Genomic DNA, 20,803 nt, shown 5'->3' with positions numbered 1-20,803 from the left:
TGTTACTGAATAAAGGGGGCAAACTTGTGTATGTTAACTTTACATGTAAACTTGGGATCTAATCATATAATAATGGGAAGCCAAATTGTATGGGGTATCTTGCTATATCAGTACTGACCAACAAGTCCATTCACACTTTAGGCCCACAGCATCAAATGGAAGTGGTTAACCTGCTCTAGATTGTCTTTTGACCTGGAAGATTTCTCCAGAGAAATCCTCATATTGCTGTGTTTTGGCTGTAAGTCTTTGTCCACCATGGAGTTCTGAAAATATTTTTCCTAAATTTTCTAAATTAAAATTTCAGTGACAAAAGCGAAGTTTCTCACATGTTAGGCATGCTATGCCATTATCAGACAAGGAAGAAATAATTACTCTATCACGATTACAGCAATAACATCACAGCTATGTCTTCAGTTATTTTAATCCAATGGGATTTAAGAGTATTGTTAATCTAGTGCATATATTCAGTACTGCCACATATACTGACAAGGACGCATTTCCTAACACTTCATTTCAAAGGTTCTTTCTACTGAAACACATCACAGCTTGATATCATGAACAGTAAAGATTAAGGAAAAAAAGGTGCTTGACACTTTTCTTGTAGAGGTTTATTTTGCTTTTTAACTTTCTTTTACAGGTTCAAGTAAAAAAGGAGAACATAATTTAAAAATCAAAGCCTTAAAATTTGATTTGTGCCATGTCACTCCTGAAGCTGTCTAAAATCTGCAAGGAACATGATAATAGTTGCTTTACGGATGCAACTTTAAATGTTTTTCTTCAAGCCAAACCCACAGATTTCAAATCACGTAGTAGGAGAATATACACTAAAATGCCATCTAACCAATTTACTTGAATTGACAGACACACTTACCAGAATTAAAAAAAAACAACCTTACAAAAAAAGTTTAAATATCCTTTAGTACGCAAAATTGTGCCTTTACCATAAGTGTTTTTGTTTGATTATATTACCATTTTAATTGTATGCTTAAAAAAAATAATTTAGGATTAAAAAGTAGCCACAATTTGTAACTCCAAACAGTATTTTCCATTGCCGTTAAAAGCTGTATTAAATAAATATAGTTTTACGCACTGTTTCAGTAAAATCTGATTTTTTGACCAGCAGACATAATAAAACATAGGATAATATAAAAATGGCCACTATCCAATCAAATGCTTGGATTCTTCATGTGTCAAATCTTGTTTATACCCTAGAGATAAAGAATCGCACCCTCAGTATGGAATCAATAGTCAATCAATTCCCTCACTGGAGTAACTGTATTCCAATTGACCAACATTAAAATGTCCAAAACACACATTAATATCCTGCAGGGCTTCCACTAAAGTAGTAACCTCTAATTCACACGTGACAAAATGAAGCATTCATCCTTAAATTAAATAGAAAACCTAACCACCAACTGAGGCTAACACAGGGAAATCAGCTGCACTTTTTCTAGCCAAACACTTTCTACCATGTATCTTGTCCTGATTTTTAGTCATTTTGAAAGTTTAATTTTGACACATTTCCTTCACCAGAGTTAAGTTTTGGTTGTGGTCTCGCGGGCAGGGCATATATGCAATTGCTTAAGTATCAACAACAACAAAAAAAAGTCCCAAAGAACACTTGTTTTGCAACTACAAAAGTATCTCATCCCATGTAACTCTGCTCAGCTGTGCACACATTCAGAAACCATTATATTCTTTTCTAACAATCTGCTTTAATATTCTCCCTTATCATCAAACCCAAACGTAAGCAACAAATTACCAAAACTAATTATTTTTCAGTCCATCAGCTGAATGCTTTTATTGAAAGAAAAGATATTTACTATGGCTATTAAAGTACACTTATTTGACATATTTTAAAACATGTCTTACAAAATAGTAACGTAAGATTTGCTCACTTTTAAGTATTTATTTATTTTTTTTAGTTCAGTAAAAAAAAGATAGACACCACTGAAAATTTTAGATCTCAAAACTGGTGTTATTAAGTCCTACAAACTACTGTCACATCACTTGGCAAGATCTTTAAGAATAAAACAGCCCCAATGTGGACAGTGGCACTATGTACACTTTAGACATGGAACCAGCCTCCCCTTTCCCTCTGTAGCCTTCTGGTGGCTATTTTCCCAGAAAGCACATCTTTATTGGGTGCCTCATTGATCAGGAGGTTTTGTCTATAGCTTTGCACTGTGACTACTACTATGCAATAATTTTTATGCTGTTTTAAGCACTTGGGAATATACATTCTGTATTTTTAAGCCACCTTTGTAACTTTCAAATCACATGTAGGTCTGAAACACTGCATCATTCTCCCTCAAATTGTCCTCAAAACCCACAAAACTCAAAATTATGAGTGTGTGCGCTACATGTAAGTATGTATGGATAGTTACACTTCTCAACTTTTTAAATCTTTCTCCTTGTATATATACATATTTAAAAATCAAAATCATCTCCAGACATGAAGCAGTGCATTTTGAAGACTAAAGCCTACCTACCAAACAATAAATGTACTGCAAGGCCTTACACCCGCGCATTAACATTCCCCCACCTCTCAGAGGCTTTCCTAGCAGATTACCTTCCAAAATAAACTAGTAAAATACAGAGACCTGCCATTCTTTCTTGACTGAAAAATCAAATCATGTCTACAGTAAAAAAAACAAAAAACAAAACAAACCAACAACAACAAAAAAAAAAAACCACCCCAAAATATACCAACTCTTCAGTTTGCTCACAGGCTCAGGGCCAAGCTAGCCTAATTCAAAATGCATGCTACAGTTCCCGAGTTACAGACAGTTATGCACTTGGATCTACTTTGAAGTGAAACTTCTGTTGTATTTGTTATTCACTCCCCTGTGTACTGGAGGAGCCCTGGTGTACTTCAGGCCCAATCCTGGCGCAAATCAGTGAAGACTCTGACACTCACTTTTCTGGGGCCAGGCCTGTACACATGAATAATTGTGTCTCTTGCAGCGTTAAATGCAATTTTTATGAAAGTATGAGACACAACTAAAACAAAACCCAAAAGACCCCCCTCATATTGAACAAATAAAAGGTCACTGACTTTTTGCACGTAATAGTTCAACAAAACAGCTTTTTCATACGCTCTCTTGCTCCTGGGACTGCGTACTGCCATCGGAAACGCCGGCTGCCCAGCACACTGCAGCTCCACAAGGCTTCTCCCTTCACATGCCAGGGCAGCATGCAATAGCAGGTCGACACTGTAAGGTACTGAGCACCCCCAGTTTGTCTGTGATTAATGGAAGTCAGAGCAGAGCCCCTTGAAGGGCCAGTGTCATCATTTCATCTGAAGGACTGCACTGTAGTTTAAACCTCCATGTACGTAACAACTATGTTTCGTCTTTGCTCACTCGCACATCAGCTGTCAGGACCGGCCCACGGGCTTGACATTTTCCACTGTGATATGGAAGATTTCTGGTTATCCTAGATTTCAGATGCCTTCTGTTCAGTGGCCTAGCACTACCACCTGGCAGTCATGTTTGCCAAGCACGCAATATTGGTATTACAAAGGCATATTGCACAATACACCTCAAAACCCAAGCAGTCAAGGAAATAAACGTAGCAGCAGGGTTAGAGATCAAAAAGGCACCACAATGACAAAGGAGCTGGACATAATGATAGATCCAAGCACTTGTGTAGAACTGAAGGAATATACACTCTCTCTGAAGCATTTGGGACTTAATAACATTAGAAATTAAGACAGTCCACAAACTACAAGCAATGAGATCACAGACATCTTACAATTTGGGGAAATAGTACAACGGTAACACTGTCTGGAAGGAAATGCTGGTGATAAACAACAGCTAACCTGAATGAAAGGCAGTAAGGTCAAGGCTCATTCCATTAAAACCAGTAGAAAAGGTGGAAAAAATAAAATATGCTTACAAATGTAAATACAGTTACAAATACACACTTGTCAATTAGATCTGTTGGTGTGTGTAACTATATATTTATTACAGAAAACAGTAAGTAATGGGTCATTAAAAAGTGGCCAATATCAAATTGTTTGGGAGAATTTCTCAAGGAAAATTTGAGGATGGCTTTGAGATCAAATACTATCAATATATTTAATGAAAAGTAATTCTTTCTCCTCACCTAAATGAAACACTATGTGACAAAAATCTATCCCTGCTTACTTGAATTTTTTGGGAAGAATTGACACCTGACCTTGGAACAAGGAGAAACAATGGTTATTTCCGCTGAACTCATTAGGAATGTGGTCATACTTCTGGATCATGGTGTGCTGAGATCCTCACAGCCCCTCTGATCCTGCCTCAGTAACCCCTGGCCTGGGCAGCATCTCGTCCTATGACATCTTTACTGCTGCCAGCACCCAAGCCAGTTGCACAATATCTGACAATTCATTCAGTTTGTTAATTTATGAGAATATATTTTCTTTAAATTACTAACTCTTGAATAAGCACAGTTATAATTTATTTTCCTATCATGTTCACTCAATAAAAATAAAGAAAAATAATTTCTTAATTGTTTGGAATATGGATTATATTAAGCTTCTGAAAGCAAAATATATTTGCCTGGTTCTGTTCCAGAAAAGCCTACCCTCCAACTTCACTGTAAAAATAATTTATTCAAAAACTTTGGACCTGGAATCAGGAATAATTACTATAAGCCAACAGACTTAATATTTTGATTTTTAAATGTAAACATTATTCTTCTTTTAAATAAATTTCATCCACTATTTTGCTAATTTCTGAGGTATTGCCTGCTTTGGTAAACATAAGATTTTGGAGAATGCAATTTGTGTTAACTCTCATCTTCTTTTAAGCCTCCTGAATGTCCAGCAATTCCTATTAATACAATATACTAAAAAAAATCCCCACATCCCCCACCCACCCCCAAACTATTTTATTAATAGGAATAATAATTGGACAAGACATAAGTATTATAAAGAACTCTGTATTATGCCATATCATACATTTTGATTTCCTAGATACAAGGTTTACATTCCTCAGTGGTCTCTTTTTTTATTCCAGATCTGTAATTACATTCACTGAAGTAGTTTAGTATTAGGCACAACAGGTCTTGCAGAATTATGGACTTTCAGCTGTAACTATCGCTATACTTACAGATTTTTTAAGTGAGTAAAAAGAACAAAACTTTTCTTATGCTTTACCTAAGGTTACATGTTTTTTATTCAATTGTAAACTAAAATAAACCTCAAACATATATTTCAAATCTAACTCATTATGAATAATGGTTAAATTAGCACCATGCCATGGGATAACTTAGTTTTCTTCTGCTGATGTGTAAGAAATTTTGGTATAAAACTGAACTCTTAAGTTTAACCTCAAAGTTTAAATAGTTTGAGGGCCAAATTCCCTTCTCTGATATGTTATTCTAAATCTGAAGTAGATATGCTCAGGAGGCTAATTTGAACATGCTAGTAAACTGAGAGCAATATTTATTTTCATTCCTTCATGCTTGAAAAATAACTAATCAAAATGTTTTAAAATGTCTTGCTGGTCTCCCAGCACAAAGAAAAATTTCAGCCCCCTACCCCTTGCAGGTTTAGATAGCTCATTTCTCCCCTGTCATGGGGAATGTGTAAGGAAAGAACAGTTAATGCAGGCTTTTTTTATTTCCCAAGACTTCTTTAAATCTAATTACGTGGAAGCTATTTTGGTTCCGCAGAAAGTGTTTGGATGAAGGTAACAAAGAAAACTTGAGGAGAATGACAAACTGTTCTAGCTTCCCCAACGTCGCATTCAAAAATAACCCGATGCTGAACCCTCTCTTTCTGAAAATACATATTTGTGTTCTTCATTTTAGAAAAAAACTGACCACAATTACACATCAGAAGCAGGGGATAGATATGAAAAAGATTGCCCATTGAGGAGCTTTCAGCACTAAGCTTAAAAACTTTATGAGACACTTCCTAGTGGAAAAAAAAGCCCACACTGAAGCATAGAAGCTTCATGGAAATCAGGCAAGTAAAGGATGTTTTGACAGAAAATTTAATCCCGCTAGATATAATAATTCAAAGGAACAGCTTGTATTTTTAGTGACATCCTACCAGAAATCCTAGCAAAAGATGAAGATTGCTTTTTTGGTAAATTGGAATATATTATTTCTTCTGAATATACTCTTCAGAGTAACTGCTCGCTCTCATTAATCAGGTCACCAAGAAAAACAGGGATAGATCTCTCAGATAAGACTTTTGAACATGTAGGGATAAAAGAGATAAGAAGTTAAGACAGCTAAAGTGATGGTGAAATTGGTATCTTTATTGCATATGGGGGTGTCCTTCTGGGTCCTACAAGACACATGATCCAAATCTTCATATGGCCAAAAAGTACACAATGCAGAATATGTCTCTGATTATTAAAGGGGAAAAAAAGACCCAAAATGTCATTTCCAGGCAGGTCACAGCAGCTCACTGCACCAACACGGTAGGGCAGATTTGAGTATCCATCCTATTTCAGGGCTATCATCCTCCTTTGCCCCACAACTAACCCACATAACATAGAGCACAGCTGTTATTTCCATAAGATAGCTCTAGCTCAGGACCTGCCCTTGAACCACCTGCAAGCCACATCTAGATGGGGCATCACAGATCAACCACTCTTGCTTTTACATCTGATTTATGTATCTATAAATGAGTGGTACATGTAGGATGTCTGACAGTTAGTGTCTTGCCCTTCTTTTCCCAGCCTCACTGAAGACACCCTGTGATTCTGTGCTTTACCATTACGGCCTGAGCTAAATGAGCAGGTCCCCATAGCTGTAAGGAGGACGCCCTAACCCTTCTCAAACCTGGCCCACCCCTAGTCATCTGCATCAGCCACTTGCCTTGCGCTGCTCCTAAAATTCAGCTGGTGGCACTCCAGGCCAGCTCTCCTCCCTATGCAAAGAGCTAATCAATCCCCAAATGAGATAAAATAAAAGAAATGTGTGTGTGGAGGTGCTGCTCAGTAAATTGAATTAGCTCATTGTGGGGTGAGACTAAAGCTGGAACCAGTCCTGAGAATGAGGGAGAAGAGGGCAAACATATTTCAACCCTCCTGCTATTCAGCTCGTTGATAATATGAAGTAGCATCTTCAGAAAAGAAAAAAAAAAAAAAAGAGAAAACACAGAAATTATGCTTCTTGCATGCTCTGTTGTGTATATGGTACTGTTCAAGATCCTTTTTGTTTCAAACAATAGAAGCAATTGAGCCATTCAATTTTCTTTTAAATCAGACATTTGGGTTTGATTTTCAGCAATAACAGACAATCCAAATATATAACTCTGGTTTTAAAAGTTGGCTGAGTACTCAGCTGAACGTAACACCTTTTGTGACTGATGGGAAGATGGGCCATTCTCTTCAGTTGAGACTCAGGTACCACCAGCTGGAGTAAAGAGCTGCTGTTAATGTGCTGGAAACAGGAGTTACAAGAAAAAGGTTGATGACTTAAGAAAAGCCTTATCATAGTTCTCTGTCCCAAAAAACAAACACACACCATCACAACGGTACTAATTTGTATCCTTGCTGTTTGTTATAAAAACATCAAATGAATATGAAAACTTGATTATTTAAACTGTAGATCTGCCCTTTCTAGGCTGGAGAGAAAGCTACCCTTATGGCTGCCCGTAGGACACTGCACCTATGCCCAGGACAACTGGAGAACTTCTTTAAGGATGTTCAGCAGTTCCACTCCTTTTGTATATAACATAGTTACTAAAACTAACCATTAATAGAAAACTAAGCCTTATTATGTATAATACTGATGAATTCAAGAAAACTCCCCTTCAAAGTTATATAAGTATTGAGATATTCACGCTGTTTTATAGCTTAAGACAATTACTTGTTTAGGAGTAAACATCTCAAATGGGAGATACTCTCCACAACAGACTTTTTCCTCAAGCCACCTGACGCTAGTAACTATTGCTCTGCAGTTTATACTTTTCTTTCATTCTCTTGAAAAGAAGACACATGTAAAGTTTCATGCATTCTGCCTCGAAAAGACCTTTCTACATTTTTTTCCCTGGAGAAGTGTACACTGAGAGTGTGCTCACAGCACAAAGAATTTAAGCCACAATTAAGTCAATCACTCATGAGCAGTCATGTTGATAACCTGCAGCCCCTTCTCCAATCAGCAAACAAATCTGTGGCAATTTGGTTTGGCCTGGCTTTCTACTAATTACCAGAGACTCAATGCTCTGAAAAAAGCAAGGATATCTGGAAGTTCACTGGGACACTACAACTCCTTACTGACGGACGATTCTGTTCTCGGGGCAGATCACACTCAGCAAAAGCTTCCAAGGCCCAAACATTAATTACCTTTGCTTGATTTGTTTCTTTATAATCCAGTTTCCTTAGACTGTGAAGTGATCTCACTGCGCAAGTGCCTGCCCTACAAATCAGATGCTCACCTAACTTCTGAACTTGTCACCCAACTTCAAGTTTTTCCAAAACGGGGTTTAATAGCCTTTAAAATAGACCACCGGACAGAGAAGAGCAAGTCTGCCAGTGTGACTTGGGGAGGGCTGCATCCTAACTTCACCTATTACCAGCCATCAGGCACAAGGACACCCTCCAGGGAAACAGATCCCTAAGAAACCAAACTTCCCTAGTTTACCTCACCTTGGTTTACTTTCCAGTAGGGTCTCTGGCAGGAAACAAGAGAAAAACGTTAGTGGGCTACAGCCAAAAGACATTCACTATAATCTCCTTCTTGCTGAACTGCACCATCCTGACCCACACGAACCCCTCTGGCAGCTCCACTCCAGCAGGAACTGCCTGGTGTGGCTCTGCATCCAAACGAGCTCAGCAGGGCTGCCCCGCTGCCCGTCTCACTGGCTCAGCATCACCAGGCAGCTGCGCCTGGCCCTGAACTGGCCCTGCGTGTCATGGCCAGGCCTGACCTGTGCCAGTGCTGGTGACATCTCCCTGCCCCAGCCTCCAGAAGGGGAAACAAGTCCCCATGCCCAGCACAGCCCGGGTCTCCCGCACCTGCCCCAGCAAAACTAGAAAAATGCATCACACGGGAACCAGTCAAGTTGAAGAGGAAGTTTAAAGGAGTAAGTCCCGGCATCTGTCTCTCAGATTAGTCATTCTTCCTCTTTGTGCACATCAGAGGAGCCGTCCTAAGCCTGAGGGGAACCGGGGCTCCCTCAATGCCGGCTGCCTTCCCACGCCGGGAAGCTGGGAGGCTTGCGCAGAGGGCGCGTAGACCAGCTGTGGCCGCAGCTGGGCTCTGGGCAGCCGGTGCGGCAGACGGAGCGCCCCTCTCCTCCCTGACGCCCGGGGTTACCGCCACCGCTGAGCCGCCCCAGCGCGGCCCGACACCGGCAAAGGCTGAAACCGCCGGGGCGCGCACCCATGCCCCGCTGCCCGCTCGCCCCCTCCGCCTGCCGCGGACAACCCCGCCGGAGGAGCCGTCGGGCTTGGCGGCCGGAGACGGCGGCGGGGACGGGACCCGGAGAAGGCTGCATGCCCCGGGCTCCCCGCGCGGTGGCTCTTACCTCCGTGGCGGGCGGTGGCGAACAGCCGTGGGGGCGGCGGAGCGGCGACGACGGCCGGCGGCGGGCGAGGGGCGGCGGCGATGGCGCGGGGGTCTGGCGGCGGGGCGCCGCCTCCGCTGTACCGCCGGGAGATCACCCGGTCCCGCCGGGGCGGGCGGGGCGGTAGCGGGCGGCCGCTGTCGCCGAGGGCTTGGAGGAGGAGGTCGAGGAGCGCCCCCCGCTCGGCTCCGGCGGCGGGCACGTCCCTGCCCTCGGCGCCCGGCGGCGGCGGGGCCGAGGCCAGCAGCAGGAGCACGATGGCGGGCAGCGCCTGGCGTTTCTTCGCCCCTCGCATCTCTGCGGCGCTGGGAGGAGGCAGAAAGCGAAGGCGGTCAGCGCCGGGCCCGGCCCGCAGCCCGCCCCCCCTACCGCGCCCGGGGCACCCCCGCGGCGGCGGACGCTCTCCCGCCCGGGCCGGGCGCAGCCCCACCGAGGCGACGCGGGGACCCGACGGGCCGCCACCGGCTGGCCCCGCCGCGCCTCGCCGCCAGCCCCCGGGCGGCCCCGCCGCGCTCGCCCGGCGCCCCGGAGGGCGCATTTATAGACGCGGATTAGGGGAAGGGTATTAACCCGCCGCACATATTTGCGGTCCTGGGCTTTGTGGGGGATTTGCTCGGCTCCCTTTGCCCCCGGCCCTCCCGCGTCTGCCGTCGCCTCGCTCCTCCGCCGGCAGCGCTCCCGGGACGGCGAGGGAGCCCCGCGGGCCAGGCCGCCCCCCGCCCGGGCAGTGCCGCACGGCGGCCGGCGGGCGACAGCGTGCCGACGGGCGACTGGCCCGAGTTCGGTTACGGACGAGTTACAGCGGGAACCGCTGCAAATCAGGGTGTTAAGGGCAAAAACAATTGCAGCAGGCTGAGAGCAGCGCTTTAATGCCCCTAAGTAAGCTATTCTAATTATAGCAAACGGTTGGGATTAAGGGGGAGGGAGGAAAATTCTGTTATTTACAAAGTGTTTCATACGTGGCTTCCCTTGCAAATCCTCTTGGGCGAAAGAGTTAACCGGCGCGGCCAGGGAGACGGCTCTCCCCGACGGCTCTGGGCTCTCCTTCCCGCCGCCGCCGGGGCGCACGGCAAACCCGGGGAGCAACCGGGGAAGGAGCCGCGCTTCGCCGCAGGGGCAGCGACACCCCCTCGCCGCACGCCGAAGGCCCCTCGGGAGAGCCGCTGCTTACCTTCAGGCGGAGGCAAGTCTCGCCGAGAGCGGGAGGGCTGGGGAGAGGCGTCCGCTGCCGTGGGCGCAGCGCCCGGGTCCCCGCGGAGGCTCCGCCGGCCGCGGAGCGGGGCGGTCGGTGCTGCGCCCGGAGAGGGGGGATGCGCCCTCCAGGGCCATGCGCTTCTCTTATATAGTCCGCACCGGCGTACTCATTTGAGTACTATCGACTTTAGGTGGGTGGCAGTCGATGGAGACACCTCTGGTAATCACTCTTGGGCTCAGAGAAGGTCTTTTCTGACAAACTTCCTCCTCCCCGTTTGTCCCCCGGTGGATGGCAACTGAAAGCTGCGTTTGAAGCAGCTCTGATCTGTTTGTGAAATTAGATTTCCCTGAAGACTGGGAAATGCTTACTAATAAAGCTGCCGGCTCAAGAGATTAAACTGTATTTTAACTTAGCGGGATTCCATTGGGAATACAGCAAGAGAACTGTTTTCCCCCGCTTTTCTTACTGAACAAAGAAGCTGTTGCTCACAGTCTGAAGTGTGAAGTGTGTATAACTTTGGTTCTGTTTTGATGGCAGGAAAGTGGTAGACTGTCTTTGGCAGGTGAATTCACAAACTAGGGACCCTGTAAAAATTTGTTTCTCCCAAGCAGCTTTTTTAATTTTTGACAATTTTTGAGACAATTAATGAAAAGCTAGCAAAACAGGTACTGACCTAATGAAACCATTAAACCCCACAGGTTAAAAAACTTGCCTCCTAGATCCCTAAATGTGTAAGGAAATAATTAGTGAATAAGATCTCAACTTTCAGAGAACAGTACATACAGATGGTCTGGGTAGATTGAAAAGAAATACAATTTTTTAAAATCATACCAGACAATATTTCATGGTATGATGGAATTTGCAAGTATCACTCTTTGTCAGAACATACCACTGAGATACTTACTTGAGTAGATGAAAAAGGATTTAAGATATCCTTGAAGATGTGAAAATGGGGAATTTAGATCTGAAAGAGATTTAAACATTCTGCATCTGTCTGACATGACATTTCCCTACAAACTCTGTCTCTTACCCAAAATTGTCATTTGTACCCTTCTCTGGTTATCTCGGGCAGAGCACACTCAGGGCTGTGTCTCACAGGGACTACACCATCATGGGTGATGGGACCCAGCTTCTTCCCCACATCCACCTACTCCTGTGCTATCCTCACTCACCTTTGGGGGAGTGATGCCACAGAGATCAGGGGTAAACCGAATTTAACTAATGAAGGGTTACAAAAGGTTTTATCACACAATTCTTTTTAGAGGTCAGCATACTGTACTTGATATACTGGTCTGACCTGTGGATTCCCAGGGTAACAGAAGGGCAGTGTCAATCTCTTTCTCGCTACATGCTTTCCTGCTTTTACCACTTTATTGGGGGCAGGCGTATAAGGAGTTTTCTTTGGTCAAGCTGATTGTTAGGTTGACTGAAGAGGAAAAAGGAGAGCAGTGGCAAGTTGAGAAATAAAGCAGCATACTAACTTACCAGCTCCAATATAAATCCCAAAGTTTCTCTTGATTTGCTTTTTGTTTCTCTACTTCATTTGGTCCTGAGACATCTATTGCCGCCACAGGGTGGGACTGAATTCTCCGCTAGAAATGACCAAAGTATTACCTTGACTCGACCTCCTCTGCCCACCTTCATAACTAGTCATGGATTAGGTTTACATCATCTTCTGTTGAGTATTTAGGGTTTAAAAGCTTTCTATCAGAACCCAACTAGACCCTTTACCGTTATGTGCCACCCAGTTTTACCCTTGTCCTTTGTATCTGCTGTCACTTCTTTCCCTCTTTTAGAAGAGATGCATTCTCCTTTCCTTGGATTAATATTATACCTATCCAGAGGGCAATACACTTTTTAAATTACTGTTTTAAACTGAACCAAATGAACAGGTTTGTTGCGTCATTTGTTACCAGGATGTGGGGGTTTTTTATGTTATCCTTTGTGGTTTTTTGAAAGAATAAACAAGTAGTTGAGGAAACAAGAGAGTGAGTGTCCCTGCAGAGCAGCTTGAGAGGCAGATCTATCAGGCCCTGAAGTTACTGCAGTGATTCCCATTCACTGCTGTAGGAGCTGGGGCAAGACTTAAAATGAAAAGAACCAATTAGAGCCACAGCACATCTAAATCACAAGTTTTAAGTAGTTTTTTCAGATTCTTTCTATGCCTAAGAACGCTAAAGACTTTTTTAAAAACAAAACAAAACAAATTAAAAGATTTGTTTTCTATTATTGCACAAAGCCCTGTCTCTTTTTTGATTGTTTTGATACTTGAATTCTTCAGAGAGCACTTGAAAGAATGACCACCAGACTGCAACCAGAGGAAGATGACTGTTTTACTAATCCCAGGCAATCCTGGCAGGTTGAAAACCCATTCTCAGGTCACAGCTATGTTGGGCCTTTTGTTAGTAGCGATAATATGCCTCTTTATCATTATATGAAGAAAGAACCTCAGCATGAGATTTACATCAAAGACAGCGTCTTAAGACTGCACTCAGTATCTTATTTAGAAACTGAAAACCTGTTCATAGTGAGCCTAAATAAGTCTGGTTATTTGTTTCTTGTAGCCAATGGATTTAAACAAGTACATCACATTTTTTTCCTGTGTCATGTTCCTTTTATTTTCTGATCTGGCTTAGCCACCAGTCTGTCTGATTGAACTTAAAAGCAAACGAGTTAAATCAAAAGTATCATAGGGTGACAAGGACTTGGAGAGAAGATCTAGTGCTTTCCATTGCCCCAGGCAGAGCCAACTGTACCTATGTCATCAGGGCTCAGTAAGAAACCTAACTTTTAATTTTTCCCATCAAGCTCAACACTTCAACCCAAATCCATTAAATGAAAAATTGGTAAATGCTGGTTTAGTAGTGACATTTTACCTTGGGATTTAAAGTGAAATATAAAAATTATCTAAATGTATTCCCAAAGCACACACTCAAATAAAAGACAGGCTAAAGCAAAGATTTAAAATGTAGGTGTCTCACTCTTTCTAAATAAATCTGTCAGCCAAAGACTTCCATGACCACTCACCTAAATCAAGACGAAAATCAGAGAGAAAACCTGGTTCTGTTGAAGTCCATGGGAATTTTCCTGTTGACTTTGTTGAGCTGGGATTTAATGCAGGGTTGTTACTAAAGGAGGGGTGAGGAAGTGAAAAATGACCTCAAAAATATGAATGTATTAACCGAGACAGTAATTTATAGATGGTTGTCATAAGTTCTGATAAGTAACAGAGGTTTCCAACTGGTTTTCAGATCACACAATCACACTAAAATCAGAGTTTTTAAACAGCCATATATATATATACACACACCTGTTGAGGCTGATGTACTGGATCCTGCCTCAATGCAGAGGAGTTGGTCACATGATCTCTTGAATACCTTTTGCAGTCCTTTATTTCTGTGAATCCATAGTTTTTTTGAAAGCAGCTTTTAATGCACACGACACACTACTGAACTGGCTGACGGCAGAAGGCTATACAGTTAAAGTAAAACAGTGTTACTGAGAGAGTTGTAAGAAGCAGTGTGTTGTATATATATATATCATAACTTAAACCTTAGTGTATATCGTAACTTGATGCTATTTTTTAGCATTTTTTGGTAGAAATAGCACAGCAGAGAATTGTGGCATGTTCTTAATTGAACTGTAGGTAGCATCTTCAAATATTTATTCTATAAAATAAAGATCATCATCTTTCCAATCAAAAAATAGCAGGTTAGTTTTATTACTACAAACATATCCAAATATATTTTAGTAGGGCCTGTAGCAATAGGACAAGTAGTAATGGTTTTAATCTAAAAGAGGGTACATTTAGATTAGATATTAGGAAGAAATTCTTTACTGTGAGGGTGGTGAGGCACTGGAACAGAGTTTCCCAGAGCAGCTGTGGATGCCCCATCCCTGGAAGTGTTCAGGGCCAGGCTGGATGGGGCTTGGAGCAAGCTGGTCTAGCGGAAGGTGTCCCTGACCATGGCAGGGGGGTGATCTTTAAGCTTCCTTCCAACCCAAACCATTCTATCAGTCTATGATATTTTACTACAGAATATTGGGGTCTGTCTGAGCCCCTTAGCACCCTCCTAGTGCTGCGCTTGTGTTGGTAGCTGGAAAGGTGGTGATAACGCACCAGTGTCTTGGCTACTGCAGAGCAGCGCTCGCACAGCATCAGGGCTGTCTGCCCAACCTTCCCCCCATCCTCACCAGCAGGCTGGGGGTGGGCAAGATCTCGGGAGGGGACATAGCCAGGACAGCTGACCCAAAGTGACCAAAGGGCTATTCCACACCATATGATGTCTGCTCAGATATAAAGCTAAGAGAAAGGAGGAGGAGAGGAGGAAGGGGGGGGTGGGCAGTCATTATTTATGGTGTTTGTCTTCCAGAGAAACCGCTACATGTACTGAAGCCCTGCTTCCTGGGAAGTGACTGAATATTGCCTGCTGATGGGAAGTAGAGCATAACATCTTTTGTTTTCCTTAGGTTCCACGTGGGTGAGTTTTGCTATTGCTTCATTAAACTGACTTTATCTTTACCCAGGATCATTTTTCCATCTTATTTTCTCCTTCACTGTTCTGCTGAGCAGGGGAGTGGTATAGCAGCTTGGTGGGCACCTGGCAGTCCAGCCAAGGTCAACCCACCACATCACTGTTTTTATCATTAAGAAATTCTACCCTGAAGTCACTACCACTTGGTTTTGGGGGGCATTTTGCACCTGTAATTAAGACAAAATGAGTCATTTTTGGAGGACCTTTGGCTCCTGTGTGCTCTGGAGGGCTCAGCTGGAAACGTGGAGCAGCTTCTGACTGAGATATTTCAAGCAAAAAGTCAAAAGCTAATCTACAAGTTGTTCAACAGGAAGCAAAGAGGGGATAGGGGAGAAAGCCAGGAGGAGCAGAGTCTGGTAGGACTGTGAAGTCCTTCTTCCTCCTTTTATTTTTCCTGACACTTTCAGCTGCAAAGGTTTTATTCCTGCACCCTGACTGACTGTCTGCAGCTGCAAGTATTCAGCTGAAGGTGGCATATGGGAGAAATTACCATGTTCAAAAGTAAGGTCTGGGTCTCTAGATGCCATTTCACAAGAATCTAATCCAAATATTTTCTATCTTAGGCCAATTGATATTGGGAACTTAATAGCAAGAAATGGACATCGTTTGCCTTTTACATTGTTCCCTGAACAAGATCTGCAAATTTTCCAAAGAAGAAAAATGGAAAGACTTCAAAACCCTGACAGGTTTTGCGGGACCCAAGAGTTGTGTACTGAGGAGAACAGGTCTGGAGGGCTACGCAGTAACCAGTCTGATCAAAGGACCCTTTTGGACTACTTGCAGTCCTTCACAAACATTGTGACATAGATGATCTGAAAACAATTGTTTGTAGTGCCATGACTCTGAAGACTGACAGAGTCTTTGTCTTAGAAGATCTCCAATAGTTGCTTGGTTTATTTTCAGCTTCTGATTTTGACCATAATTACTTTTAAGAAGGAAGTAGCAGACACACACAGTAGTCCTGCAGCAGGCATCTGCTGTTATCTTACCCCATCATCAAATAAAAAACAAGTACCAAGTAGTCCCATTAGTCTGAGTCTTTCTCTTTTGAGCCCAATCCTGGATTCTCAGCTGTGTCAAATGTACCACAGAAGACAAAGTTCTGTTTCTAAGGTAATGACAGGCTATTACACCTGTCATTATAGCTGTTAAAATAAATCTCCTGCCTGATACAGAAGACATCGTCACCATGTGCCCTTCATGACAGCAGATTTGTGACAGCAGACAGGAACATACTGACACCAACAACCAAAAAAACGACTGGTGACCAGAATAACTGTGCATATGACATGAATTCCTTGAAGAGCTCTGTCTGGCCAGCATGAAGACCATCGTGTAAATAGACAGATCCATTTCCTTTTAAAAAAAAAAAAAAAAAAAGAGAGAAGTTGCATTTTCAGGGCTTGGCGAGTAGGGCAGTATCAAGCAGCAGACTTTACATTCCAATCCCGGAGTCTCTGATTCAGCAGAAATGTTTCATTTCCTCTCACAATGAGAGCCTTCAATCAGGGGAACCTGCACCTAGGGGTTTGTGGAGGGAAACGTTCAATGGCAGCCTTTTCTGCTGACGGAGAGTCACTGCAGCATCAGAGTGCCCTGAGTCTAGAGCTCACTGACTCCCTCTGCAGAAGTAGTCACCTTTAAAAGAAAGAAAATGTTGATGGAAATGTTCTGTCAGTGATGAAAGAGAAGGCTTGAAAAGTTAGAAGAAATGAACTGCGTGGACCATCCCCCCAAATGAGAAAGTCACCCAGCTCAGGCTCATACCACCTCCAGACCAGAAGTTCAGACATTCTATGTCATTCCCTGTAGCAAAAATCAAGGGTAGCTTTCCACAGTGGTCTCTTTTGAATGACCTGATTTCTTGTCTGATTTCTCAGTAGGCTGGCAAAGTTTCCAGACCTGCTGCACACTGATGTTGTCAATGCAAGAGATTTGTAAGAAACATTTGACTTCATGCCACATGACAGTTCAGTCAAGAATTTAAAAAGTTAACATGGCCTGAATTCAGTGGATTACCAACTGGTTCACTGAGAAGCTTCATAATAAAAAGTTAGTGGGGTAACCTCATTTAGTTGAATACCATGCACATTAGTGGGAAGAGATTTTCATCGGGAGATTATCATTGATTTGGGAAGGGATTTTCAGCAGGAACTGATTTTTAGACTGGCAAGAGATAAAGAAAACTGGTCTCTCTTGCAGACCAATATGGGTGCTGAGACCAATCAATCAAAACTCAGCCAAATGCAGAAAGTGAAGCTGAGGGCGAGTTCCTACATGAAAAACAGTTGCTTTGGCGGGGGCGGGGCAGGGAAGTCATATTTGGCCAAAGCAATGCTGTTGATATCCAGAAAGGAGAATCTCAAGTAGTACTATGTCTCACTGATGATACTGCTGCTCAGATCTTTTACTTGAATCACCAAGTCACGCCACAGGAAGAATAATGACAACAGAAGACAAATAAGGAATACACTTTTCGGTTTGGAAAACGTACATTAAAGCAAAAGACTCAAGCTTCTCAGAGAGAATCTTGAGCTTATCCTAAAAATAGCTACTCAGAAAACAGATATTTTATATTAGAGTAATTTTGGACCATGAATTTGGAAAAGACCGTGGTGGTCATTCAGTCTATAAACCTGCAATTACTAGTAAGAATGCAAGAGACCTACTTCAAAAAGGGTATAAAACATGCACTCCGCATGCCCTTACAGACTTTCAGATGGCATCATGTTTTTAAATAGTCTAGAGCAAATTTTAAATGCCTGTAACAGGCCAAAAAACAAACCTATTACAGCTAAAGGAACATCACGGAAAAAATCAAGAACAATGCCAAAGCTTTAAGGCCTTGCAGGAGTAGGGAATTTTTTAAATAAACTGATCTAAAGAAGCAGGTCATCCCCTTGCTATGAATGTCAGAGTACTTCTGCCTACCTGAGCTAGAGGAAAAATTTCACGATGACTCCAGCCCTGGTGACTGATTTATATCTAAGCCTGTGATTATGATACACTAGCCAAGCAACTGAATTTAATGAGTTACTAATGGATCTTTCTGACATACTGTCTCCAGCTGTGAAAGTCTCCAGTGACTCAAAGGAAGGGAAAAATACCAATCTTTTCCTCCTCTCCATGTCCTGAGGCAACTGAGGCATCAAAGGGATGCCTAAGAAATGGTCCCTGTTTTCAACAGATATCTAGTGAAAACATGTGGTTAAAGCAATAGAAATAAGTGAGCAGTGATCCTAAATTCACCTGGATTCAGCCACTGGTTATTTTTAACAGACTGTTTCTAGGTGTTGCATGGTTCTGTTAACAGAGGCACTGGGACCAATGCCTTTATCTTCCCTGCCCTCCCCCATCTTTCTTAATAGGTTTCCAAAACTAAATAACAATTGGAAGGAATATATGATAGTAGATTTTGTCTATTTTTTAAATGCCCATCCTTTAATAGAAGTTAATTTGTAAAAGCTTATAGCCAATAACAGAAAATCACCTTATAGCAATTATATCAATGTCTTTGGGCCTTATAAACAAAAAGAAATAAACTGTTTAATTTGTTAACATCAGGTTTTGAATCCTTGTAAAGGATCTTTTTAAAGGACCTTGCCATATCCTTGGTCCCAACCAAAGCTTTTGATGATCATAAGTGGCACTAATAAATTACACATCATGTAAACATGGGTATTTCTGGTAAATCTGAAAAGAACAGGCACTTCATTTTGCTTTCCCTTCTGTGTTGCAAGATTGGATTGTTGAAGAACTCTGCTCCAAATTCATGCAAAAAAACCAACCAACCTAGAATCTTCCTAATCCTTTCCAATTGTCGCAGCACTCTCCAAACTAGCCAGCTGCAACAAGGTCTTTCACCATCTCATACCAACACACCCTTCATGCCAGTCCCTCTGCTGCCTTCTCCTAGTCTCACCTCATCCAGAGTCCACTCCCTCTTCTCTCAGCTGCTCTCCATTGGCTCTCAACCACTTAACAGAACCAGCCACAGCTGCACTTTATCTACATCGGCCAACCCACCGCCCCTGAAGCCAGCCCACAGTTGTATATTATCAGTGCTAATTAACCCAGTTTCATTCCTCTACAAATTGTGTCTCTTTCTGCCCTTTTTTCTTACTGCCTTTCTGCCATGCTACTTCTAAATCTGAAATATTAATCTTACCTGTTCCTTCAACTGCCTCGGTTTCTCCTTGCTATATATATACATTGGTTGAGGTTGCCTTCCTCTTTTCAGCCATCCATCCCCCACACTGTTCTTTTTCTTTTCATTTAAAATGACACATGACACTACAGCTGAAATATGAAACGTGTTCACTCATGCAGGTTTTTACACATCCCTTGTATTTTTAACAAGCAGAAAACCATTTACTAAGTTCTTTGTTACCAAGGAAAAGAAGAAATCATACTAAACACACACAGAGAATTTCTGCTAATGTTTGTTTGTTGATACCTGAAGCATGACAATTCAATAAACAAGCTAAGTAACACTTTTAATATTTTTTAACGTTTTAATTTTAATATTTTTTTATTGTTGGTGGTGATGTTTTTTCTTTTTTTGTGGGATTCTTTTTCCAAATTGAGCTGGACATTTTGAAGGGAATAAAGATTGACTGACAGAAAATCAAGCTGTGTTAATTACATAGTATATTGTTGTTGGAGATTATTTTCAGTTTAGGTGAAACCAATATTAAAACTGCAAGTTGTGCTGAGATTGTACATTCCTTATTCTGAATTATTGCATCTTTTGCTACAAATGTGTGACATTTGGCAGTGTGACCCTACGGGAGCTAAGCTGTGCCTATAATAGCTTCCACTGGATCCCTTTCTGTGCACCACTGAAAAGGCTCCTCAATTCAGGTAACCAGCTTTACATCAATGTCATCTCTCTGTTAAAACTGGGGATCCCGTAAGGGGAACTCTGCTGGTGCATAAAGGATCAAATGGAGCAGAAAAAACCAAAGAAAATAAGGATGTATCAACCCTCCCCAATCACTGGCAGGATTAATACAAGGCACACAGTGATGCTGCATTAGAGATTAAGACAGCCCTAAAGGTGCTCGCTCCACTGCTTGGAAGCATCATTGTCTTCCCAGACTTGGGGAGGCTGCTGACCCTGTGCTGACAGAGCAAAATGTGGGTGCTGGCAAGTGGCCAGGGGCATCTGATTCCCAGATGATGATTCAAAGGTTCAGAGATACGGGATGCTTGCCTTGTCTAAGGGAACACCCCAAGCCACTGGAGAAGGGTATTTATTGGGTTTGGTTGGTGACTGCTTTTTGGATGATAAATTTGGAGAGGCTTTTTTTACCGGAGTGGTCATGGCGGTTATGTGCCTGACCTGAAAGGCAGAGAGGACAGCCTACAAAGTTCACCTGCAGTGATTTACCCACTGCTCGGTTTTGCATCTCAACACTACTCCATTCTTCATAACTGGAAAGTAGCACAAACATTTATTATACCTTGTTAAAATCTTTCCTTTTTTGGCCTGCTTTCCTGAGGCAGTGAATTCTCACCCAATTACATTATTTGTCTGTAGCTTCATGCACA

At 42.5% G+C, this 20,803-nt stretch overlaps 1 protein-coding gene and 1 long non-coding RNA gene across 2 annotated transcripts in view; one reads left to right on the top strand and one right to left on the bottom strand.

Moving 5' to 3' along the window:
• ALKAL1 (ALK and LTK ligand 1) overlaps nucleotides 1–10,058 on the bottom strand; it is a gene marked incomplete at its 5' end in the record, with an annotated part of 48,429 nt that extends 38,371 nt beyond the window's left edge. Inside the window, one exon of the mRNA XM_080381516.1 lies at nucleotides 9,482–10,058. Within this exon, the coding sequence (XP_080237642.1) occupies nucleotides 9,482–10,058 (577 nt within the window). The remainder of the gene's footprint in view (nucleotides 1–9,481) is intronic.
• Nucleotides 10,059–15,076: 5,018 nt separating this feature from the next.
• The window catches only part of LOC308061490, a 45,404-nt gene continuing 39,677 nt past the window's right edge, over nucleotides 15,077–20,803 (top strand). Inside the window, exons 1-2 of the long non-coding RNA XR_013927252.1 lie at nucleotides 15,077–15,196; nucleotides 15,814–20,803. The exon at nucleotides 15,814–20,803 is cut by the window's right edge and continues 39,677 nt beyond it. This is a non-coding gene — a long non-coding RNA (uncharacterized lncRNA). The remainder of the gene's footprint in view (nucleotides 15,197–15,813) is intronic.

Source organism: Falco punctatus, assembly GCF_963210335.1.
Source record: "Falco punctatus genome assembly, chromosome: 3".
NCBI classification, from domain to species: domain Eukaryota; kingdom Metazoa; phylum Chordata; class Aves; order Falconiformes; family Falconidae; genus Falco; species Falco punctatus.
This window is presented reverse-complemented; position numbering and strand designations above follow the sequence as displayed.